The sequence below is a fragment of the Phacochoerus africanus genome, chromosome 3 (genome assembly GCF_016906955.1).
Source record: "Phacochoerus africanus isolate WHEZ1 chromosome 3, ROS_Pafr_v1, whole genome shotgun sequence".
NCBI lineage: Eukaryota > Metazoa > Chordata > Mammalia > Artiodactyla > Suidae > Phacochoerus > Phacochoerus africanus.
Genome location: NC_062546.1, coordinates 19,018,280 through 19,044,532, shown reverse-complemented (window position 1 = coordinate 19,044,532; position 26,253 = coordinate 19,018,280). Strand labels below are relative to the sequence as shown.

The 26,253-nt window shown below is 42.8% G+C and overlaps 1 protein-coding gene across 5 annotated transcripts in view; it reads right to left on the bottom strand.

Annotated features, from left to right (window-relative positions):
* CHD6 (chromodomain helicase DNA binding protein 6) overlaps positions 1–26,253 on the bottom strand; it is a 148,404-nt gene that overhangs the window by 89,132 nt on the left and 33,019 nt on the right. For all 5 annotated transcript variants that reach the window (XM_047771070.1, XM_047771074.1, XM_047771072.1 and 2 more), the window contains exons 5-10: positions 12,541–12,603; positions 11,370–11,428; positions 10,574–10,691; positions 5,009–5,095; positions 4,675–4,809; positions 557–678 (exon numbers count right to left, since the gene is read on the bottom strand). In XM_047771070.1, coding sequence (XP_047627026.1) covers positions 557–678; positions 4,675–4,809; positions 5,009–5,095; positions 10,574–10,691; positions 11,370–11,428; positions 12,541–12,603 — 584 coding nt within the window. The remainder of the gene's footprint in view (positions 1–556; positions 679–4,674; positions 4,810–5,008; positions 5,096–10,573; positions 10,692–11,369; positions 11,429–12,540; positions 12,604–26,253) is intronic.

Genomic DNA, 26,253 nt, shown 5'->3' with positions numbered 1-26,253 from the left:
TTTTTTTTGCTTTTGCTTTATAGGGCTGCACTCGCGGCATATGGAGGTTCCCAGGCTAGGGGTCTAATCGGAGCTACAGCTGCCACCCTACACCAGAGCCACAGCAACTTGGGATCCAAGCTGCGTCTGCAACTTACACCACAGCTCATGGCAACGCTGGATCCTTAAGCCACTGAGGCCAGGGATCGAACCCGAAACCTCATGGTTCCTAGTCGGATTCGTTAACCACTGAGCCATGATGGGAACTCCAAAACAAAATAGTTTTAAAGGATCTTTTGGATTTTGTTTCATCTAGGTTGAGCCTAACCTTTTGGTTAGAGTGGCAAAGGAAAAAAAGCGCAAAGTCTAAAGATCATTCCTCTTGGTTGGAGAAACCAAACCAAATCTGACATAAAAAATAAAGTCCTGGTATGCGTTGTGTGCAAAGTCACCAAACTGCTGCACCCCAACCACTCTGCTAGCGCTACTCCAAGCGGGCCAACCACAATCTCCCTCCAGGCACAAACATTTGGTAGAAAAACCATCCCTGAAGACAAGATTGGTTCTGGTTCCACACCTGTTATACCAGTTAAAAAGAAGCCAGTTCATCCCCTCTAGCTGGTACTCCCGGAGCTGGTTACTGTTCTTATACTCTCGAGACTTCTCAAGTTTCTGCCAGGAGTCTGAAGCAGGGCGCTCCTATGGAGGGAAGCAGAGGGCACAAGACATAGAGAATGATGTTTCAGGCATAAAACGTGGAGAGGAACACAGTGCAACGATGAGGAGAGTGGCAAATCCACCGTCGAACACTGCCCTAGAGCTGGCAGCAAACTGCAGTCACATCTTCTGACTAATGAGCAGGCCCTGTATTTTCTATATTTTCCCAGAGAAAACTAATGACAGCTCTATAGAATTTGCAAGCAATTAACAAAGAAGAGAAACAGAGCCACCTAATATCTTGGTAAGTGGTATATTGCTTTACTTAGACTCTTGGAAAAATCACTCCCACTTACACTTTAATTTCCCTACAAGCCGGTATTAGTCAGGTTTTTTTTGTTTTTCTACAGGCAGAATTTCTTTTTGTTATTTGTCTCTGTGCTATCAGCTCAGGAAAGCACAGTGAGTCAAATATTTTGTTCATTAGCTTCCAGAGTCAATACATAAAGCAAAAAGCCTGTATAATCAAAGTTGTAAATCCTCAAATTCACCATGAACAAAACAGCAATCTTATTACTTCATTTTCCATATGAAACACCAATTTCAAAATATAATTGATATTTATGATGGTTATGGTTATGATAAAATGCCATTTTTATCATCTATTAGGCCCTAATACATCCATGGAGCTATATCCAGAGTCTTCACTGTTCTAACAGATGTCTCTTATTGCAATAGAAACCACACTTTATACTACAGCTTTATAGCTAATGAAAAATAATTTTTCAAAAATGTCTTGGCCATTTTATCTTAGTATCCTGTGTAAGTATAGAATCAATTTCAAGTTCTCTTAAAATTCTACTGGAATTTCAGCTAAACTGGAGAAATGTTAAATTTTTAGTTTTATATTAGACATAGACTTGATTATTTTGCTTACAGACAAACTGAGCCCCTAAAGTGACACTTTAAGGTCTTAAAAATTAAAAATTCTTAGCTATGCCTGTGGTTATAAGTAAGAATTTTGAGAATGCAGGTTTTCCAACAGCAATTTTAGTCTTTGATAGTTCTTTAGGACACTACAATAAAGTGTACTTCTGAAATACGTTATTAATTAAAACTAAGCCGTTTGCATGTAAAATTTAGTAAGATATTCCCAATCACATCACTGATATTTGGAGATAAGCGTAATCTGTCCACATGGTCTTTCAGAAACTTACATACCAAAATCTACCTACAAAATTACTACAGCTGTAGTTAGGCTAAGCCCCTGCTCCCGCCTCCCCCCCCCCCCACCCTTTTGGCCATGCCTGTGGCACATGGAAGAACCTGGGCCAGGGAACAAACCCGACTCACAGCAGTGATAATGCCAAACTCTTAACCACAGCAGTGATAATGCCAAACTCTTAACCAGGGAACGCCTAGGCTAAGCCCTTTGAAATAGAACTCTGTTGAGTATTAGCACATAGGTACAGGTGTTTTCCGAAATAAAAGAGAAAATAATTTATTATGTCAAAATAATTCATTTTAAAGAGAAAACTTTTAAGCAAAGATATTCCTATATAAAATCTCTTGCTCTGTTCCCTTAAAGAAATGACATCCTTCTTAACCTACAAGAATCATTCAGTCCAGATCCCGAAGTCCATGTGACTCACTAGAATTGGGCACTCTACTCTATTAGATACAATGGGGACTTTCTGGAATATTCCTTTCCTCTTGTGACTTAAGTGGTACACTCTTAGCAATACAGATATAGGACAGAATTTCACCGCAGGTTTCTACTCTGCTGCCTTGGTAACACTCCAGATGCAGAGGCATCACTCTAACTCAGTCACTCCTCTGGGCTTTCACTGCTAAATGTTTTAGTTTTTACATCACCTACTGAACAGAGATTTTAGCCATCTAAGGACTAGACCTGAAATCAGCTAGGATTTCCTGATGCCTGTGTGGTTGGCTCTTGGTATAACCACAGGAAACAGCTTACCCCAGGGTCCCACAACCTTCAGTAGCTACTGCTAAATTCAAAAGAGAAATGATTCTTGGCGTCTCCAAGGTGGGTCCTGTCTATTAGATGACCACTACTCTCTTTGCACAATCATTACGGACATACATTTCTTGCTTTCCCAAAATTCTATATCTAACCTACAAGCAACTACTTTTTACCAAAAAGCTTTTAGGCATGAAATGTCCTATACATCAGGACTGACAGTCATCTCTACCCTTTAAGGCCCAGAACAAAATCCCTGTTAAAAAATTACTCAGATAAAGTATCATTTGGAGCTAGCCCTTTCCGTAAAATATAAAAAGACAACTTTATGTTTTTAGCTCCCACTACAATTTAGAATGAGAAAAAATAACCTTCTAAATGAGAGAACAAATAAACTAGAAACAGGAGCGAGAGAGCGAGAGCGAGAGAGAGAGAGAGGTGTGAAATGGTGTCACAGCTCATTGCGAGATGAAGACAGGAGTAGCACAAGGACAAAGGAGAGGAAGAGTGAAACTGACTGAAAACACTTGAATTCATATTCTTGCCAAGTGCATGAAGTCTACCTGAAGAAATAACTGGGAGTTGGGCTGAGAGAGTAAGAATCTTGATTACTTCTGGGTGATAACTTACAGGGAGCTTCAGAATGAAACTCTCTCAACTCTCTGCTCCCCAATTGGTCTGTCTCTGCTTTGTGCCACATGCCCCAGTTGGCCTGGTGCCATATTTGTCATGCACACACATGCCTCTTCCATCAGCCTGTGAGCTCGGGGGGCAGAGTCTGCACCTTCTTTCTTACTCTATCTCACACAAGAATCAACCTACAGCAGATGCTCAGTAAATGACCGACAAAGTGAATTAAAAACAGACAATACTTATAGGAGAGGGCTAAAAGAAAATTTTATTTATCAATCATATAGACAAAACACTATAAAATACATAGGTTTCTAACATAGTTCTACATCCCAAGATACCTCCATAACCTTCAGAACCAAAAAATAAAAATGAAAACTGCCTTTGGATAGACTCTGACAGGGATCTAAGTTCAATGTCAAGGTCTTGCCTTCTGAACCCAAACATTCCAGTGATGTAAAAACAACAGTAAAGAAAAAGAGTTTTTCATAGAAAAATAGTGTTGCTTCTTTTTTTCGATAGAAACTGATCATTCCAGTCCACAGTCACATTCCTTAACAACTTTGCTTCTTGTTAGTTCATCTTAATTGGGCCCTAGCCAATTGTCAGGTACCCTGGATCATTTTTGGCAGCTTTGTGGTAATAATCCAGAATCAGAAAAACAAACCAGGAGTTCTTGTTGTGGTTCAGCAGTAACGAACCTGACTAGTATCCATGAGGATGCAGGTTCAATCCCTAGCCCCACTCAGTGGGTTAAGGATCCGGTTGCTATGAGCTGCAATGTAGGTAGCAGATGCGGCTTCGATCTGGCATTGCTGTGGCTGTGGCTGTGGCTGAGGCCGGCAACTGCAGATCCAATTCAACCCCTAGCTTGGGAACTTCCAAAAAAAACAAAAAAACAAAAAAAAAAGAGAAAAACCAATTCAACAAACATATATTGAAAACCTATGTTTTCTCTACAAAGTCCCGGAGATTGATAAAGAATAGTTCTTCCCTTTAAGAATATTCCATTTGAGTAAAAGGAGAAAACTAAAGAAAAGAGATTATTGGTGGAGCAAGAGATAAGAAATAGGAAATGAGAAAGATACTAACAACTTACTAAGCTTGTTTCCCAAGCCAGGCATTTCTTACACCTTTTATCTTACTGTCTCCATATGACAGCCAAAAACCAAGACATCACGGCTCATGCCTAAGCTTCTTAGATGCCACATAAATCAAAGTAGAGCCCAGACCTAATGCTGACCTGAGTGCTGGCAAAGTGTGATGTGGGGATAAACACACCCTGAACTACAGTTTCAAAGGCACGACCAAGGTTAGGATATCACAGAAGCCGCTCAGCACATAGCCCAGTGGACATGCAGAATCGCCAAGTCCCTAAGACTGCACCATCCAAGAGGCACCAAACAGTGACATGGACACATTACCACATGCTTAATTTCAGGAAGAATTTGCAGAGATTCGAATTCTTTCACTTTTGCAGGATCCACGTCTTCCTCCAGCTCCCACGTGCTTTCTTCATAAGGCAGTGAGCACCACTTCACCAGGTAATGCGTCACTTCCTGGTGGGAAACAGGAGAGAAACTTATGTTCGTTCTCCTAGATTAAAGGAGTCGATCCTACACTGATGAACCTGTGAAAACCTCCCTACAATGCAGCACACAAATGCCATTAAAACAAAGACCACATGTTAACAAAATAACCAAAATATGAGGCAGGAAGGGAAGACACTTGAGGAGAGTCAAAAAGTCAAATACGAACCTCTCCTGTTTCTGCATCCTTGGTGTGGGCCACCTCCAAGATGCGATCGACCTCCACATAGTCTGGGTTGAACAAGTCTTCGTCAGGCTGAGGCAGACAGAAGAGAAGAGTTAAGAAGTGATGCCTTCCATCCAATCCAACATCCACAGTTTTCTCTTAAGTGACCGCCCCCCGCCCCCCAACTCCAGGCCTGACAGGAAACACAGAATGAAAATGTTCACTTGAAAATAAGTCGCCTCGCTGACATTTCTTCACTGTCCCCAAATCCTGCATGTGCAAGTTCCTGGGCCAGGGATCAAACCCTTGCCACAGCAGCAACCTGAGTTGCCACAGTGACAGCACCGGATCCTTAACCTGCTGTGCCACAAGGAACTCCTCTCAGGACTACATTTTAAAGGAACAACCACAACTTACATAGCACAAAAATCACACAAGGAGGATTTCTGGAGAAAAGCTTCAGAAACCCAGAATTACAGTTCGTTCTTCTTATTAAAGAAGAAAAACGACAGCAGCTGACATTGGAAGGAGGCATGAGGGAAGCTTGAGGAGTACAGATAACATTCTACTTCCTGATCTAGGCTACGCAGGAGTGTTTATTTTGTAAAAACTCATTGAGCTGTACCCTCACGTCCGGTTTACTGTTAAGTATACTACACTTCAAAAAAAAAGTATACTCACCAAACAACAATAAGCAGCATTTAGAAATATTTAATGTGTGTCCAGAGTTATGCTAAGCGTTTTCACCTAAGCCTCAAAACTATGGCATAGTCAGTGCTCTAAATCACTTTACAGAGGAGAAAACCGCCTCTGAGAGGTTAAAATGAGCATGTGACCAAGGTCGCAAAGCCATGTGAATGGGAACATTTACCCAGGTCTTTCTTGCCCAGCAGCTCTCCTCCTGAACTGCAGGGATGTTCTTACTGCCTGTTAAGCTGGAAGACACCTTAGGAGCTGTCTGGTTTTAAATTCTAACCAACATAGAGAATACTTTTTTTTTTTGGCTTTTGTCTTTTTTTGTTGTTGCTGTTGCTATTTCTTGGGCCGCTCCCGCGGCATATGGAGGTTCCCAGGCTAGGGGTTGAATCGGAGCTGTAGCCACCGGCCTACGCCAGAGCCACAGCAACGCGGGATCCGAGCCGCGTCTGCAACCTACACCACAGCTCACGGCAACGCCGGATCGTTAACCCACTGAGCGAGGGCAGGGACCGAACCTGCAACCTCATGGTTCCTAGTTGGATTCGTTAACCACTGCGCCACGACGGGAACTCCGAGAATACTTTTTTATAGCATCCCTAGCAAATCCACCCTGATTCAATTATTCCTGTGTTCAGGAATTTTTTTATCAGGAGTTTCTTGCCCTCTAAGACCTAACCCACTGCCAAGACCTACCTCTCCTGTTCAGTCACAGCATCACAATCTCTATCATTATTACTATTAAATTACAGCCTGGTTTTCCTCCTGTAACTGTGACTCATGGGTGTGAACTGCTTCCTCCACAGCAGCACTGGCCAAGCCGATTCTCTCCCTATCTGAACACCTCCCTAACCCCAGGTGTTCAGTGTTCCTCAGATGCCATGTTTCTAGATCCTTTGGTGATGCAGAGAGCTTACCTTTGTGGAATAATGACTATGGGCCAGGCGCTATGCTAAGCACTTCTACCAACACTGTGTCATTTAATTCTCCCAGGTGTTCTGTGAGGGGGATACTATTAGGAGTTCTGCTTTACAAAAACGGAGGACACTGAGTCTGAAGGAGCTCCTGCAATTGGCACAAGGCCACCCAGCTGTGTGTGTGTGTGTTAGGGGTGTGGTTCCAGAGCCCAGGCTCCTAACATGTGCATCCACTTCCTACCTCTGCTCTCAAGCACTCAGACACGCCTCGGCACCCGACCACTGCTAGCGTCTTCATTCAGGTGCCCTCAGGTTTTACAAAGTCCCTCACGGAATCCTGGTACCCACATCAACATAACACTTAGGAATGAAAAAAGCAAGGCACAGCAGGGCTGTTCCATGGTGCCACCTAGGGTTAGTGGTACCTTTTAAGCAGCCCAACCCTACTCTTGGCTCACAGCAGACTTGTAATTAAATGAACAAGAGCTTTTCGCTCTAGAACTGCTATGCAGTCATTTTCCCCACTCCAAAGCTGTAAAGATTTAAAAAATACCAATGTGTGACATGACATTTAGCTATTGCGCTTATCACTTCATTCACCCTTGCCTGACCAGGTAAACCCAAACTGTGATCCTGTCATTTATTCTCCCAGCACTGGGTCTGGGGTTTAGGAGTCAGGGTCTAAGAGAAGGCCTCCACCCCCAGGGAGTGTGGGAACTCATGGCCTTTCCAGCCTGACTCTCCTTCACAGGTGCCCCGGCTACCTCATAAAGCGGCTGCAAATAATGGGAATGACCAAGTTCTACCCAAAACGAGGCTATTATTTATTTCATAACAGTATCATTAATGCACATTATTCACAAAAACGTCAGATGGGTCAAGACTGAAGACGGTGCTACAGGAACTACTCCCTTCTCTTACTCCTCCTTCCTTTCACGATGGCCTCCATCTTCTCAAAAGCCTTTCCTGCCCGTCAGAGTATGCTGTGTTATTTCTACACACTCTAAGGCAATTTTCTCTCTACTCCCAACCAAGGGGGAAAAAATAAATCACTCCCTTGGGAATAAATCAGAAACTAGACACACAGGGCTTTGTAAGCTATATTAAGGACTCTGGACTTTATTCCAAGACGGCAGAAAGTGCTGAGAGGTCTGGAGCAGGGGCGGCATAAGGCAACCCCCCTCTCTTACCTGGCACAGCCAAGCGTGGCTGAGCACAGACCCTGCACCTAGTACCACGGGTAGAAACACGAGGCCGACACATCCCTGTCTGTCTTGCAGGGCTCAAGATAGAAGACGCAGACATGTAAACAAGTCCCTAGGCTGCAAATACGTGCTAAAACAGAGGTGCGAATGAGATGTTCCGAGAACTGAAGGAGTGCATCCAACACCGCTTCAGGATGGTTGTTCCAATTCTTGTCCTTCCTTTCCCTGATGCTCTATGAAAACAGCTCTCATGGGCTTTACGGCCACCCTGGAGAGGCCCAGGAACAGATGTTAGGGCTAAAGAGAAAGGACCCCACTTTGGGTGTTAGGCTGATGTGGCCCTTTATTGTTGGACACGATCCTAATTTTTTGTCTCTTGCGGAGGAGTATGATATGAACAATGAATTCATAAGTACATGTGGCAATTTCCCGTAACTTGATGGCATCTGAGAGCACACTTAAGGTCTAGTATTAGTAACTACATTTAAAAAATAATTTGTGGGAGTTCCTGTCGTGGCGCAGTGGTTAACGAATCTGACTAGGAACCATGAGGTTGCGGGTTCGGTCCCTGCCCTTGCTCAGTGGGTTGACGATCCGGCGTTGCCGTGAGCTGTGGTGTAGGTTGCAGACGCGGCTCGGATCCCACGTTGCTGTGGCTCTGGTGTAGGCCAGTGGCTATGGCTCCGATTTGACCCCTAGCCTGGGAACCTCCATATGCCGCGGGAGCGGCCCAAGAAACAGCAAAAAGACAAAAAAAAAAATTGTATTGCTTTTTTCTTTTTTTGTCTTTTTAGGGCCGCACTTGTTACATATGGAGGTTTCCAGGCTAGGGGTTGAATCAGAGCTACAGCTGCTGGCCTTCACCACAGCCACAGCAACGTGGGATCCGAGCCATGATCCACGACCCACACCACAGCTCACGGCAATGCTAGATCCTTAACCCACTGAGCAAAGCCAGGGATCGAACCCGCATCCTCATGGATACTAGTTGGGTTCGTTAATCACTGAGCCACAACGGGAACTCCCTGCATTGCTTTCTTCTTAAGTTATTATGCATAAAATTGAAAAATTACAGGTTTAAGAAAAAACAGAAATCACCCACGATCCCATCAACTGCAAAAAATCATGTCAGCACTTTCATGCACATTCAGACATTTTCTATGCATTATTACGATGATTCTTTTCTCCTACACCACCCCCTAAACGGAAACTGTTTCATACACTGTAAGAGCTTGGCATCCTCAACTAACAAGAGTTTAGTGTTCTAAGAAAAAGCTGAGTGTTCTAACACTCAGCTTCTTCTTGTATCATTAATAATTGTCCTCCAATATCGTCATTAGCTGTAGCACATCGCAGTCTGTGAAATATATCATAATTTAACAAATGTCTATTACCTATTTGGTTTGTTTTCAACTTTTTGCCAATACCAACAACTGTTTATCATAGTAAGTCTTCACACAAAGACTCGAAAATGTCCTTAAAATAAACGATGGAGTTAGAACTGCTGGAACAAAGGATACGAAAATATTGAGACATTTGAAGTTTGTTGTCGTGCTGCTCTCCTGACAGGTCACCCTAACTTATGCTCCCAAACAGTGATGTAGGACAGTGTCTCTTCCCTACATCTTCACCAGCAATAGATAAAAAAATGGCTTAAAAAAAAAAAAAAAAAGATTCCCGTTTTATTTAATATTTGCTTTTTAGGGTCACACCTGCAGCACATGGAGGTTCCCAGACTAGGGGCCGAATCGGAGCTGAAGCCTCCAGCCTATGCTACAGCTATAGCCACGCGGGTTCCAATCTGCGTCTGTGACCCACACCACAGCTCACAGCAACGCCAGACCCTTAACCCACTGAGCAAGGCCAGGGACTGAACCTGTAACCTCATGGTTACTAGTCGGATTCGTTTCCACTGTGCCACAATAGGAACTCCAGAAGATTCCTGTTTTATCTGCATTTCTTTGCTAGTGAAATTGACTATACTTTTGTATCGTTAGTGACTAATATCCCCCTTCTTTTCTGAATGCCCTGTTAACTGTCCATTTTTTCTACTTGGGACTATATTTATCTTTTTGAATTATAAGAGCATGTCTATCATTAAAGCTACATGTCATATATATATGTGTGTGTGTGTGTGTGTGCATGTACAATGTGTTTATATGCAAATAAGGCAGTTTCCATACCAGATAAGAAGGACATATGTCTGGTATGTCTGTTTGCATTAGTGACATATACATATTTCCAATTATGTACTTTTAAGGTTTCTTTATGGCATTTCTGTTTCTGCAGAACACTACAAATACTCTCAAGTCCAAATCCATCAATCCTTCTCCTCTTGCTATAGGTACCACGCTTAAGAACTCCCAAGCTTACACATTTACTTATTTTCTAACATTTTACTTTTTTTTCTTTTTTACATTCAATCTTTACGTCTTTTTGGAATTGCCCTAGTAAGAGAGGGTGGGAGGAAGAAATGAAGGAACGATGTGCACATTCCTTTTGCCCTGGCTATTTACAGGTACTCTGACCAAAATGCACATTCTTAGAGCTGTCAGTTTATAAGGTTGATCCTTATTCCTTAGTGGATAATTTGTTTTCTTTGGCTTAAATCTGGACAAGTTTTGTCACAAACCAGTGCACACTTAGCAACCTGACTTGATGACAGAGCTACATGGGACTTCAACTTGAAGAAACTTAAACCAAGCATTTAATACTGCAAGAAAAGCAGCAATTAGTAAATATTGCTTCACCTCAGTAAAAATGTGCTTCATCTGGGCTTGTTTATTCCTAAATCGCTTGATCTTCTGTGCGATGCGAGGATCCTTTTCGAGCTCCTCCATTGTGGCCCATTTACAGTGTAAGTAGGAACTATCCAAAGACACATAAATCGTGAGACAAGGGCATAACCTGCAGATCATCAAGCTTTAAAGTGTTTCAATAACCAGGATGACCATCTAACACAGCAGCAGTGGAGTGGCTTGTGAAACTGCTGGAGACTGGGCTTAGAAGGGCCTCGCCCTCCAGGACAAAAACAGAAAACAAAACAAAACAATACAGCAATTCCAAGCAACTGGTCACTCTGTAGCTTCTACAGAAACTGTCTCAGAGCAGAGGGAGGGCAGGTACAGGCAGGCTATCCTTCATACACATTAGTAAAGGAGGGCACACAGCCGAGAAAGAAAGAATAATGAAGAGGGGAAGAACGTATAGGCTAGAGAACCGTGGTTCTCCACTCTGGGTGCAAGTGGGAACTGCAGAGGGAGTTGTTAAAACATACCAATCCTTGGGAACTACTCCCAGAGTATGAGCCAACTGGGCAGCATACTTGAGGGCAGCAAGCGCTTCAGTGGTTTTTAAAAGCTCTCCAGGTGCCTATGTGTAGCCAAAGTTGAGCACTGTTGCCTAAAGTGAACTCGAGTCAATCAAGGTCTGTGGGTCATGCCTTAGGGGCCATTCTTGGAAAATACAGAAGATAAGGATGTGATGAAGGAAACAAGTTTTATTCATATAAAATCCAAATACAAATAAAACATTAAACGGACGTACAAATTTCTATACTTGACGTAGAACAGCTCCAAGTCGAATGGGGGTTCTCCTGGGTGAACCTGTAACCAAAGGCAAGCAGTTATCAGCCGAGATCCCCACAGATCACCGTTGGTGCCCAAAAGAAAACAGGTAAATCAACAGTTCTTCCTGGTTTTAGAATGTATTTCTCAAGGGTATTTTCATTTTCCCAGGTCATTTTCTGATGGCTACTGAGCAGGTTTTCTAAAGGCTGAAAACACAGCTAGCTAAATAAGGTGAAAAAGTGGTCCTCCTGGTGTCCTTCCAAGGTCAGGCTGGGAGAGCATTCAGCTGATAAAGTCAAACTGGGCCAGGGCTCAGAGAGCTGGCGGACCACAGCCTAGGGCAGAAACGACAACATGCATTTCTGGCATCCCCCCAACCGTCCCCCACGAACACCAGTGGTGTTCCCTGTCAAAGCAAGGAAATTTACTTCCATAAATACTGGAAGCAAAGATAAAACTATGCTTTCACTGGCACCAACATACTCTTTCACTCCAGGACTTTTCTCTAGAGGATCCCCACGACGGCCCTGAGGTGTTTAAAGGAAAAGATGTTTTCGTTGGGAGTCTTTTCCCGTTTTTTCCTCTTGGCCCTCTGATAACTTTCAATGGTCTAGAACAATTGAGGGATAAATATCTTTTGCTAGAATCATAATGAAGGAAAAAAACTGGTTTGAGCCATACTCAAATATTTAAGAATTTCATGTCCTGGGAGTTCCCACTGTGGCGCAGCAGAAACAAATCTGACTAGGAACCGTGAGGTTTCGGGTTTGATCCCTGGCCTCACTCAGTGGGTTAAGGATCCAGCATTGCCATGAGCTGCAGTGTAGGTCAAAAATGTATCTCAGATCCTGAGTTGTGGCTGTGGCTGTGGATGTGGTGGGCAGCTGTAGCTCTGATGAGATCCCTAGCCTGGGAACCTCCATATGCCATGGGTGCAGCCCTAAAAAGACAAAAAAAAAAAAAAAAAGAATTTTATGTCCTAAAATCTTCCATGGAGGTAAAAATAAGTGTCAAACTAGCCAAACAGTGCCCTTGCCTGGCTGTCATTCAGCTAAGAATGACTATTCCAGGCTGTCTCACCAAGCGTCTCTTCACAGAGGGTATAATCTGTGCTAGTGATATAAGAGCCAGAAACATCAGCCACCAACCTCCTGGACAGTTTTAGATGCCAAGATCTTCTCAATGATATTTGCGTCATCTTCTGGAGGCTCCTGGAGATGGAGGTTAAAAAGAGAGTGAGTTCCTGGCACCACAGAAGCTATGAAATAATTCTAGAAGAATAGGTACTACTTCATCCAAGAGGTCATCTTTGAGAACTGAGGCCCCTTCCTCTCAGCCCACAGAGCGACCAAAGGGTCACCCACATGCTAACCTCTGGGCACAACCTGATTGCCTTCCCCTCCCACGTGACTAGAGATCTTACTCTGCTTTTCAGATGCCTGCTCTCATACTTGCCTCCAGCCTCACTAAAACTGGTCCTAAGACTTCCCTTCTCTGCCAAAACTGCTGACATGTTGTGGCATAAAATTTTCAAAAAGGCACAACATAAAAGAGTCTGAGGCCTTTAGAATCAGAGGGCCTCAATTCCTACCAGCTATTGACTTTGGGTAAATCAATTAACACCTCTTTAGTTCCAGTCCGTTAAAACAGGAGGCAAAGACACATTTCTCAGTGGGTTATTGGGAAGATAAAATGGAACAGAAAACACTTTTCGGATGGTAAGCACTATGCAAATGCAAGGTACAAGTATTTTCTACTAAATTGTACCATCTTTCTTTCCCCTCTGTACCTGGAGATGGCTTTGTTTCACTGATCATCCTTTGACTACAAATCCTAACTGGAAACAAAGTAACTCCTTCCTTTCTACCCTAGATGCCTATCAACCTTTCTAGGTGCCTATCTCCATGAAATCTTTCTACAGCATATTTGCTTGGGGAAAAAAAAAAATTTGAGGAGGTCCCTGCTGGTGTAGTGGTTAAGGATCTGGCGCTGTTACTGCTGTGGCTCAGATTCAATCCTTGACCTAAGAATTTCCACATGCCTCAAACACAGCCAAAAACAAAACAAAACAAACAAACAAAACCCCCAAACCTGCATTTAAAAACCAGCGAGAGGAGTTCCCGTCGTGGCGCAGCGGTTAATGAATCCGACTAGGAACCATGAGGTTGCGGGTTTGGTCCCTGCCCTTGCTCAGTGGGTTAACGATCCGGCGTTGCCGTGAGCTGTGGTGTAGGTTGCAGACACAGCTCGGATCCTGTGTTGCTGTGGCTCTGGCGTAGGCCAGTGGCTACAGCTCTGATTGGACCCCTAGCCTGGGAACCTCCATATGCCGCGGGAGCGGCCCAAAGAAATAGCAAAAAGACAAATAAAAAATAAATAAATAAATAAAAAATAAAAACCAGTGAGAGGGATAGACTGGGAGTTTGGGGTTAGATGCAAACTATTACATTTAGAATGGATAAACAACGTTCTATTGTATAGCACAGGGAACTATATCCAATTTCCTAGGATAGACCATGATGGAAAAGAATATAAAAAACTAAGTATAGATATAGATACAGATATAGATATATATGATCGAGTCACTTTGCTGTACAGCAGAAACTGGCACAACAATGTAAACCAATTGTACTCTAATACATTTTTAAAAGACAACTTAAAAAACAAAAAACAACGAACTTAAAAAAGGATGCATTGAGTCACGTTTAGATGTTCTTTCTAGGACTTTATTTGAGCAATTTTATTTCAGTGGCTTCATACACACAATCAACCTTTCAGATCTAGTGTTTATCACACTATGAGACTCAGAAGCATATACGAAAAGAACACTCATCAATACAACCTTAACTCTCAAAAAAACTATTTGGGCTTCCTAAGAAAAACTTTCCAACAATGATTTTGCTGCTTATCACTGCCTTCGGTCTACCCCATTCTAAGGCTCAACTGTTCCAAAGTCAGGCCATTACGGAAAACATCTTTTTCTAAGAACTTAAATCAATGTTTTCCCAGAAAAGTGATAGTAAGAAAAAGATGAGTAGGGCAGATGGTAGAAAAGAAGTATGGAAATCAGCAGGTGCTGACGGATGCTCCCAAAGGCTTCAAATATTTATTATGTCCTCCTAGACACATGGCACTGTGATATTAATCCAAAATGACAAGGCTCTTCTCAGTGCTCAACAAGATCAGTGAACTGGGCCTACTATACAATACAGAGAAGGTGGGAATACACCCTAAGCTTCCGTTTTCTTGTAAGCACACTCATTCTGCTTGATTCCTATGCACAGAGAAGAAAAGAAGGAGGAGGCAGTTTACTGTGGGTTGCCCAGCATGGAAGCACTGTGAGGGCAGGGTTTCTTATCTGTTTCACTCACTGGTGCCGTGAGATACCTTAAAAAGGCCAGGCAACAGTGAGTGATCAATGACTGGCTGAATGCCAAATAACAGGGAAAAGAGAGACAGGCAGAAATGCTCAAGGAAATAAAGCATCAAACTCACTAGGGTCACAGACTGGAGACAGCAACTCTCTCTCTCTCTTTTTTTTTTTTTTGGCCGTAACCGCAGCACACAAAGTTCCCAGGCAAGGAATCAAACCCTTACCATAGCAGTGACAACGCTAGATCCTTAACCCACTAGGCTGCCAAGGACCTCTGAGATGGTGATTCTTAACCTGCATCATGTAATTTAAAAGTCCCCCCCTTCCACATACCCAGATTTATTTTCTACTGTCTGCATGGTTAGCAGCAAAGGGCCTCACCAGATGTACTTTCCTGAGAAGTAAAACCATTACCCTAAGCATGCAGCCAACAAACTGACTATGACAGGTAGGCAGTGAGCAAAGGAACAGGGGCTGGCTTTAAAAAAAATAGATTAGTGAACCAATTTCCTTCCCAACTTCCTACTTTCCTTCCTAAATGTCTTCCCCATTATTTATTGTGTTTAGTGCTTATGCAATGCTCTCACAGAAATGAATGAGCTGTAGTCTTCATCACCAAGGAACTGCTGGACACGCTAACATAACACTTTAAGTGACTGAGGGATGGTGCAGACATAGCAGGCAGAGATCAAGTGTACAACTGCCAAAGTTTTATATACACGTGTTCAGAACCTGAGACCAAGTCATATAACATCTTCAACATTCTAGAAGACCCTCACACCCCCACTGTAAGTAACCACTGTTGAGACTTCTATTACCATTGAATTTTGACTCTTATTAAGCTGCATGTAAATGGAATCATATAGTGTGTGCTTCATCTTCCGTATTACTGTGTAGTACTTTTTAAATCCACATTCACTTTCCCTGGTAACTGAAGATGCTAAGCCTCCTTTTATATGCTTATTAGCCATGTGGATATCCTCACTGCGAAGCTTCAAGTCATTTGCCAATTTTATTTTAATATTGTTATTTTTTTCTTTTTATGGTTGAACCTGTCACATATGGAAGTTTCCAGGCTAGGGGTCGAACTGGAGCTGCAGCTGTGGCCCTGCACCACAGCAACAGCAACACCAGGTATCTTCACAGAGATGTCAGGTCCTTAACCCATGAGCTCCAATGGGAACGCCCAAGTCATTTGCTTATTTTAAAAATCACCGTTTTTTTCTGATTTGCAGTTCTTTATGATTGCAAGAGTTTAAAATACATCTTTATATATTTCTGAGTAAGAGTCCTCTGTCACGACACACACAAACATTTTCTATTAATCTATGGTTTGCCTTTTCAATCTATAAATGTGTCTTCTGATGGACAGAAGTTTTATATAATCTACCTTATCTATCTTTTCTCTTAAGTATTTTGTGTCCTGTTTAAGGAATCTTTGCTGCTACCAAAGTCATTCATTAAGCCACAGACGTAGTTTCAAAAAGGTTTCTTGTAGCCACATTAAAACATAGATGGACTTGATTTTAACAATATTTAAACCAGTATATCCAAAATATTATCATTTCAATATGGAATTAATATAGAACTATTAATGAAATAGTTTACATTCTTTTTTCATACCAAGGCTTTAAACTCCATTGTGTACCTGACACTGACTGGACGTCTCAACTCGGACTGGGCATATTTCAAGCATCGAAGTCCAAGCCATGCCAGGCAGGACATAAAGCTCTATTTTGTGCCACTGGTCTATTTGCTCTTATGGCAACACTACCTTGTCTTCATTACTGTAGCTTGATTACAAACTCTGGATTATAGTAAGTCTTGCAGCTTAGTTCTTCCTTCAAGACTGTCTTGGCTAACTTAGGTCTTCTCTGTTTCCATCATCAATTTTCACCAAAAAAACCACCTGCTTAGATTTAACTGGAATTGAATTATAGACATCTTAACAATACTGAGTACATGTTATGTCATATGTCACTCCATTTTTTAGGTTTTTTAAAATTTATTTCAGTAATGTTTCTCATATAGAGGGCTTGTTAAGCTTTTGAGACTTATTCCAGGAGAGTTGATACCTTGACACAATCAAAAATGACATTCTACAATTTGCCTTTCCTGATTTGATACTGCTAGTTTATAAAGATAAATAGATTTTGGGAGGGGCATACTGTAAATGGTGCCAATACTTTCATTCAGGGTGGGATTACCACAAATCTTCAATTAAAAAAAAAATGCAATATCTGTGAAGCAAGAACAATAAAATGAGGAATGCTTCTATCTGGAATATAATATACAGCACAAATGAATACTTCCACAGAAAAGAAACTCATGGACTTGGAGAAGAGACTTGTGGTTGCCAAGGGGGAAGGAGTAGGATGCACTGGGAGCCTGGGGTGAACAGATGCAAACTGTTACATTTGGAGCAGATAACAATGAGATCTTGCTGTATAGCACTGGGAACTACATCTAGTCCCTTGTGATGGAACATGATGGAGGATAATGTAAGAAAAAGAACGTATGTATATATGTATGACTGGGTCACTTTGCTGTACAGTAGAAACTGACAGAACACTGTAAATCAACTGTAATGGAAAAAATAAAAGTCATAAAAAAATAAAATGAGGCATGCCTGTATTTCTTCTTTTTCCTTAATGCAGTTGCCAGGATTTCCAGTGTACTTCTGAATATAAATGAGAATAGGAGTTTCCATTGCAGCTCAGCAGTAACAAGCCTGACTAGTAACCATGAGGACACAGGTTCAATCCCTGACCTCACTCAGTGGGTTAAGGATCTAGGATTGCTATGAGCTATGGTGTAGGGTGGCAGCTGCAGCTCTGATTCGACCCTGGGAACTTCCACGAACTGCACATGTGGCCCTAAAAAGCAGAAAGAAAAAAAAAAAAAAGAGGGAGAGAGAGAATAATGGAATCTTTTTTTTTTTTAACTCCCAAATTTAGAGGGAAAGCAGTCCATTTTCATAATTTAATACTAGCTGTCAAGTTTTATCTCCTGGCTTTTAAGATGTTCTTTTAGTATTTGGTTTTTTACAGTTTAAGATATACCTAGGTATGGTTTTGTTTCTTTTTCTTTTTTGGCCTCCCCACGGCATATGGAATTCATGGGCCAGGGGTCAGATCCAAGCTGCAGCTGTGGCAATGACAGATCCTTAAGCTACTGGGCCAAGGACTGAACCTGTATCCCGGAGTTCCCAAGATGCCACCGATCCCACGGTGCCACAGCACAAGGAACTCCTGGTTGTCTTCTTTGCACTTTTCCTGCTTGGGGGTTACCTGACATTGAACATGCTGCTTGGTATCTTCCACCAGTTTATGGGAATTCTTGACCATTCACTTTATCTACAAACACTCCTCTGATCCACCCTCTCCTCATCAGGACTAATCAAACATATGTTACACCTTTTCATTGCATCTCAAATGTCTTTTTTTTTTGTCTTTTTTGTCTTGTTGTTGTTGCTATTTCTTGGGCCGCTCCCGCGGCATATGGAGGTTCCCAGGCTAGGGGTTGAATCGGAGCTGTAGCCACCAGCCTACGCCAGAGCCACAGCAACGCTGAATCCGAGCCACGTCTGCAACCTACACCACAGCTCACGGCAACGCCGGATCGTTAACCCACTGAGCAAGGGCAGGGACCGAACCCGCAACCTCATGGTTCCTAGTCGGATTCGTTAACCACTGCACCACGACGGGAACTCCTCAAATGTCTTTTGATGCATTTATACTTTGCTCTGTTCTTCCCATTCTCTTTTTGTGTCAGTTTAGAAATTTTCTATTGATCTGTCTTCAAAGTCACTAATCTTATCTTCTGCTGTATCTAATCTGCTTTTAGACTTGGCCACTATGTTCTGAATTTTATAAACTGAAACTTTCACTCTAGAGTGTTAATTTGATTCTCTTTAAAGATCAATTATCTGTTGGAATTCTTTAAAACTTATTTTGCCCATCTTTTCCTCTATTTTCTTTAACATATTAATCATAGTTATTTTAAAGTCCTTTTCTGCTAACTCTATTATCTTGATCATCTGGGGTCTGCTTCTATTAATATGCTTATTCTCTTGACTTAGTCCATTTCTCAGCTTTTTTGGCTATCTAATATATTTTTACCATATGATGGATACTGTGAATAAGAATTATAGCAGCTCTATACAATATCTTCCACTACAAGTGTTTCCTATTTTCTCTTAGACAAACAGAGAGAATGGGTCCCTTTGGTCCATCAGGGATTGGTCTGTCTTGTTTTATCTGTTCCTCAAGTATGAATGTGCAAGGTCATGGACTGTGAGTCTGGCCAGTCTTTTTACTCCTGAATCCTGAAGTCTCCAATCCCAAGCAGGTTAAAAAAAAAATCTCTCTTAACGGGAGTTCCCATTGTGACGCAGCAGAAATGAATCTGACTAGTATCCATGAGGTTATTGGTTTGATCCCTGGCCTTGCTCAGTGGGTCGGGGTTCTGGTATTGCTGTGAGCTGTGGTGTAGGTCGCAGACACGGCTCAGATCCCATGTTTCTGTGGCTGTGGCGTAGGCCAGCAGCTGCAGCTCTGATTCAACCTGTAGCCTGGAAACTTCCATGTGCCACAGATTCAGCCCTAAAAAGACCAAAAAAAAAATCTCTCTTAACAGAGAATCTGTTTTTTGGTTTTTCTTTTTTTGTTTTTTTTGCACAGGAGACCCATCCTTTTAGTGAGATTTTATCTAAGTAGCAAGAGATTGTGAGATTTCAATCTGCCTTCTTGGCTGAGCCACTAATTTCTCAGGCAACCCCAGAAATCAGCAACATCTCCTGGGGTAAAGCTCCTTGCTTTGGGGATTCCTTTACTTTCCAATCATTCCGCCAGCACTGTATAATCAATCACCACCGGGGGCAGACAGCTTCTCTTTAACCCAGAACAGTCTCTGTATGGGCCCAGCCTGATCCTCAGCTCACGCTCAAAACTGCCAGGATCCCTCCCAAGAAGAAACAGTCAGCAACTGTCAGTTCAACTAGGAGGAGCCTTCGCTGTTTGGAATTTTGGTTCATCTAATTCTTGTTGCTTCCACAGTGATATAATGATGTTTTAAAACTATTTTTCTTCGCAATTTGTCATATATATATATATATATATATATATATATATTTATTTATTTATTTTTGTCCTCTTGTTGGCCTGCCATGCCCTACTGTATCATACCTGAAAATAGAAAGTCTCCAACGCTAACTCTTTTTTCTGGAGCTCCCTAGGGCCTGGTTGTGGAGTTTCCTTTTCTTTTCCATCTATATTCATTCTGTGATCTCGTCCAGTCTCGGGTTTTTAAATACTGGCTACATTGGGATGCCTGCCATATTTATTTATCAAGCTTAGAACCTCTCCCGTGATTACAGATTCAATTATCTAATCATTACTTGCCACTTCTACTTGAGTATCTCAAGGGATACTTTACCCTTTTTAAAATACCCACAAACTAGACTCCTGGTCTCTCAGCCAACACCCTACCCTGCCCCTTCTACCTACAGTTTTCCCTCAATTGAGATAAAGGGAATTCTACCCCCCTGGGTGTTCCAACCAAAGCTCTTGTAATCCTGACTCCTCTCTTTTCTTTCCAACACCGTATCTCATCAGCCAAGAAATCTTGTTGGCTTTGCCTTCACAGTGTGTCCAGAATCCAGCCATTTCTCACCACCTCCACTGCTTCGCCCATGGTCTCAACCACCTTCATCTGTCAAGCAGGTTATTTCCAACCGCCTCCTCCAGTCTCCATTTGCACTCCTGTCCCACTAGTCTATTTTCAGTACCACATTCAGAATGGCCATTTTTATTAACTCATTCTTTTGTTTAAACTATTTAAAATGTTTCCCTTTTAACTCAGTGTAAAACTAGAGATCTTCCAAAGGTCTACAAAAGCCAATGGGATGTGTACCCAGCCTTTCATCTCCCCTGTTACCTTTCAGGTCTCCAGCGACTTTGCTACTCCCCCTGCCTAAAACGCCCTTCTCCCCTACATGACTCCCTCACTCCTTTACTTCCTGCAATTCTTGAATCGAATATTACCTTTGTGAGGCCAACCCTGGCCACCCAACTTGCAGCTGCAATCCTTATTACCTGAATTCTGTATCATTCCTATTCCGATTTTTTCTTTCGTAGCACTTACCACTATTGACATACACAACTGTATTATTTTTAGGTTGATTACCAGCCTCTCCCTCATTCTTTCTACCCTTTGGAAGTTCTGAGCTTATCCCTTTGGACTTCCATTCCACATAGTTTCAAAATCTGGCAACTATCTGGAGGAAGAGATCAGTCATGTGTTTGCTGCAGGCCTACTCTCCCTTTGCTGAAGGCTCCCTCCAGGAGGGCAGGGGCTTTTGCCTCTTCTTTTCCTTCCTTGATGTTATCTCCAGCTCTCAGAACAGTCCTGGGCACAGAGCAGAAGAGATTTTGCAGTACGTGGCAACAGCAGTATAAAGCAAGTGCAATGGGAACACAGAAGCCAGAGCACCTGGGCAGATCAGGAGAGGCTTTGGAAAGGAAGTGACACCCCAGCTGGATGTCTGTTAGCATTAAACTTTCCTAACTGCCGAGTACCTTTCCTACTATGCCCAAGTCTGTGTAACCCAGCCCAGCAAACAAGCGTTCACATAGTGCACCCACGCTGAAAGAACAACCGTCTCTCCTCACCAGCAGACTGCTTCAAATAGCCTCTTTTTTATCCATCACAAAGAGCAGAAAAAGATGGTTTCTGATGATAGTAGCATTCTGATTGCTCTTCGGTTTTAAACTAGGACCAAATCCAAGGAAATGTTAATACATGGATGAAGAAAACACACGACTTTACTCTGAGGATTAAAAGGATGGAGGGCTTAAAGCTCTTTTTGCTATAGAAATTTTCCAAGTGAAAATTAAGGAATTTGAAATAAAATTTCAATTAACTTTTTTGGCACTAAAGAATAGGGAATAACACTAGAATTTAAAAAAAAATCAAAAAAAAAAAAAAGTAGGAGTTCCCATCGTGGCGCAGTGGTTAAGAAATCCGACTAGGAACCATGAGGTTGCAGGTTCAGTCCCTCCCCTTGCTCAGTGGGTTAAGGATCCGGTGTTGCCGTGAGCTGTGGTGTAGGTTGCAGACGCGGCTCGGATCCCGCGTTGCTGTGGCTCTGGTGAAGGCTGGCAGCTACAGCTCTGATTCGACCCCTAGCCTGGGAACCTCCATGTGCCGCAGCAGCGGCCCAAGAAATAGCAAAAAAAAAAAAAAAAAATCAGAGTTTCCTTAGTGGTGCAGCAGAAACAAATCCAACTAGGAACCATGAGTTGGTCGGTTTGATCCCTGGCCTTGCTCAATGGGTTAGGAATCTGGCATTGCCGTGAGCTGTGGTGTAGGTTGCAGATGAGGCTTGGATCTGGCATTGCTGTGGCTGTGGCATAGGCTGGCAGCTGTAGCTCCAATTTGACCCCTAGCCTGGGAACCTCCATTTGCTGCGGGTGCGGCCCTAAAAAGAAAAATAAATAAATGGTTATCATCAAAAATACTGAAAAGGAGTTTTTACTCTATCCTAATAAAAGGGGGGAAAAGAGTAGTGTTTCCAAAATGCACATCAAAGTAGGAAGAAAACTGGAAAATCAGGATTTTTTTTTTCTAAACAGAGATTGTGCATAAGCATGATCATGTGTGTATAAACACTCAGTGTATACAGATACACACAGAGAGAAACTAAATCTGCTTGCCAAACACGCTTCCATAACAGCCATCTGGTCTCAACTGCTTGGAATTTTCTCAAATTATCCTTCAAAGAAGACCATTTTAATTCATTCACTTTCATGTCAGAAACTCACTAAATCCCGAACGTTTATTTTTCCTTAGGGAAAACTTCAAAAATTTTCAACCCATGTGACCCCTAACCTCACCCAACCACCTGATCTACTTCTATTCAGCTAGCCACAAGGAGAGGCTCTAGCAAGAAGCAGTTCACTTCAAAACACCAAGTATTTACCAAATGAAATAGAGAAGACAAAAGTAGCCTCGGAGAAGGTGCCCAGTCTCAAGGGCTTCCACTCAGTGAAAACAAAATTAAACAGGAGTTCCCATTGTGGTTCAGTGGTAATGAACACAACTAGCATCCATGAGGATGTGGGTTTGATCCCTGGCCGTGATCAGTGGCTTAAGGATCCAGGGTTGCTGTGAGCTGTGGTGTGGGCTGAAAGGCACAGCTTGGATCTGGTGTTGCTGTGGCTGTGGTGTAAGCTGGCAGCTGTAGCTCTGATTTGACCCCAGCCTGGGAACTTGCATATGCCACAGGTGTGGCCCTAAAAAGAAAATAAATAAATAAAACATTTCTTTCTTAGAAGTGTCATGGGGTAAATTCTAATCTGTAACAGTAACTGTAAGTCCAGCAAGAGTGTAGAAAGTAAGAATAGCTTGGATTTCACATAATACTGAGGTTTTATTTTATTTTGTCTTTTTAGGGCTGCACCCGCAGCGTATGGAAGATCCCAGGCTAGGGGTCAAATTGGAGCTGTAGCCACCAGCCCACACCACAGCCACAGCAATGCCAGATGCAAACTGTATCTGTGACCTACACCCCAGCTCACAGCAACGCCAGTTCCTTAATCCACTGAGTGAGACCAGGGATCGAATCTGTGTCCTCAAGGATTCTAGTCAGATTTGTTTCTGCTGAGCCATGTCGAGAACTCCACATAATACTGAGGTTTTAAGCTGCACCCTAAAGAAGAGGACTATGAGCAGCATGGAGTGCTGACATGCACCGGAAGGATGAAAGCACAACTGCAGGGGAAGCAGATGCAGATGTGCCCAGTCGAGAAAGGCACTGCCTGGAACAAGGAGTGGGGTGAGTGAGGGGAGACAGGTGGTAGCAGTCACACTCCTTAAAAAATCAGGCACCAGTTTTCATCTAAAACAGGAGTTAAGTCGTACCCAAGGAAGATTCTTGAGCAGAACACAGAAAAACCAGCAACTTCTCCGGTATTCTGGGGGAAATGAGTCTAGTACTAGATTGGGAAGAACAGAGACGGGGGTGGGGGTGGGGGGACAACGAAGGTGCGAGGGACAACGAAAGTGCGAACTGCAGTGATACGAACATTGGTCTCAATGCGTGACAACAGAAACCAAGGGAAACAAAGACAGGGGACAATGTGAGGAAGGGCACGGGGTGGGAAGCAGTGGTGTGGCCAATGAAGAAATGGGAAGAATGAAAACCCTCCTTCCAGGCCAAGGGAATGGGAGCCTAAGCACTGAGTCACACTGGCTGGTACAGGGCAAGAGCAACACCAGCCAGGAGCCACCTGCCCAGGAGTCTGCCTGCTGGTGTCAGAGCTGGAGTGAGAGCAGATAAATACCAGCAGGGAAAACATGCTGGTATGAAGAGCTGGAGAAATCAAGAGCCCAAGAACAAAGAAAAATACCTCATTCTTGTCTTTATAATCCAGGAGTTAAAAATCATACCTGTTTGCACGGTAAGTTTTAAGCATATCCATTCATTATTCACGCATTATATAAATACATGATAGTTCAACTGAATGCAAGTTTTTCTGTTAGCTACTATCCAACATAAAGTACTACCCATATCAGGTGGAAATTACAACAAATTAAAAAGTGACACTTGCTTTGCAGAAGTTTACAATCTGACAGAGGGAACAATCTGGGGAGATATTCAGAACAGCATGGCAGAGGCACTGACACATCTGAACAGTCACAGGCTGTCAACCTAGTGGTGTGAGGGTTCTGGGTGACTTTAGGAATAATAAATACACCATAAAACAGAGGAAGGAAGTGCCATAGGGACTTAACATCGGAACAGTCCCTGGGGGTTAACATAAATTTTACTTTACTGAAATTTTTTCATGCCTCATTAAAACAAAAAAGAAACAAAAAAAACAAAAATGACAACAAGATTACAAGCATATAGTTCATGGCTTAGAAGAAGGAAACAAACAACTGGCAGGTGTTTAAGAACAGCGACAAAGTGAAACACCTTACACCTTAGAGTGCTGGGAGAGACAGAAGCTCAGGGAGCTTCCCGGGGGAAGTTAACAACTGAGCTGGCCAGCCAGGCACAGGAAAACACCAGACAAAGTGGAGGGTACTGCCCGCAAAGACACAGGAGGCACAGGAGAGCACAGTGAGTTGATAACTCATTCAAACTCAAGTCGTTGTATCTCAAAGGCAAAATCATACAAACCACACAAACTGTAGCAGGCAAAAACTGAGACATTCTTATAACAATCTATAGACTGTAAATGGACCACACTGTGAAAGCCTGTCTTCATTCTATGCATTGACATCAGTTGGACGAAGAATAAGAAAGCAAAGAGTTAGGATGGAAATCTATCTCCACCCCTTACCCCATATCCCAGCCAGGAGACTCTTGACTCCAAAGCAGGGCCGTGCTAATCTGTCAGTCCTGAGCTAGAATGAATCATGCGTAAAGATGTTTCTAGCAACTCACCACTAGGTATCCACTGCTGAGACTGCAATTTGGGGCTGGGACCAGGCCAGCAGCTGTACAAATGGACTGAGCAAGCTGATAAGACACTGCATAGGAATGCAGGGAGGTAGCAGCCAGGCCTTTCTGGTGCTGACTGAACACCCTTCTCTGCCCCAAGCTAATGCCAGCAAGTGGGCAGACACCCTCCCAAAGGGCCTTGGAAGAAGGACAGAAGAAAAGGCCTCATCTTCTTCCACTGATTTTCTGTGCACTGGACTCTTGGAAGACTGCCCTGACTTTCAAGCTTTGCGTTAGCCTGGGAAATTTTTGTTCAGTATCCACCCCCATCCCCGTAAGCCCACCATGTAAAACAGATGTAAGGGGAGAACGGTGAAGCCCGCTCGACCTCTAGCAGGCTGTCCAGTCTGTCCTGCGGTGTAGAGGCCGGACCCACATGGCTGCCTTTCCGAACATCGACGTCAAAACTACATACCCGGCCTCTTGCTTAAATTTCTATAATTTTTGAGGCATAATTAATGCAAATTCAGATTCTAGCTTATGTTTCAACACATATAAACGCTCTCTTTGCTATACCCGGAAGAGGATAAAAAGAGCCTTGCTAAGATACATAGCAATTTACCAAATTATTTCTGTCTGATCAGCTAATGCTGCCCTTCAGGTACCGGGGGGGGGGGGGGGGGAGTCATAACAACAACTGAAATACGGTTAATGATTTGGGTCAAATGGCTACTAGGAGAAAATAAAATCTCTTACAGTGTTTTAACTACCAAACCAACCATAACATCTCCAAGGGAGGAAAACCCATTGTAAAGCAATATAATTCTATCACCTCACAGCAATCTTGCAAAGGCTATTCATAACTATTTGCTTGAAAGGTACTGCAATGACAATACATCAAATTATTGTTCCTATTAAGTGTTCTATTCATTAGTTGGATAATCCTTGACAGAGACCTGAAAGCAACTCTCACAGGCTAGTCACTGATCAACCGCTGCTATATCACCCTCTGACCCGGATCGTTTCATGCTTGTTTCT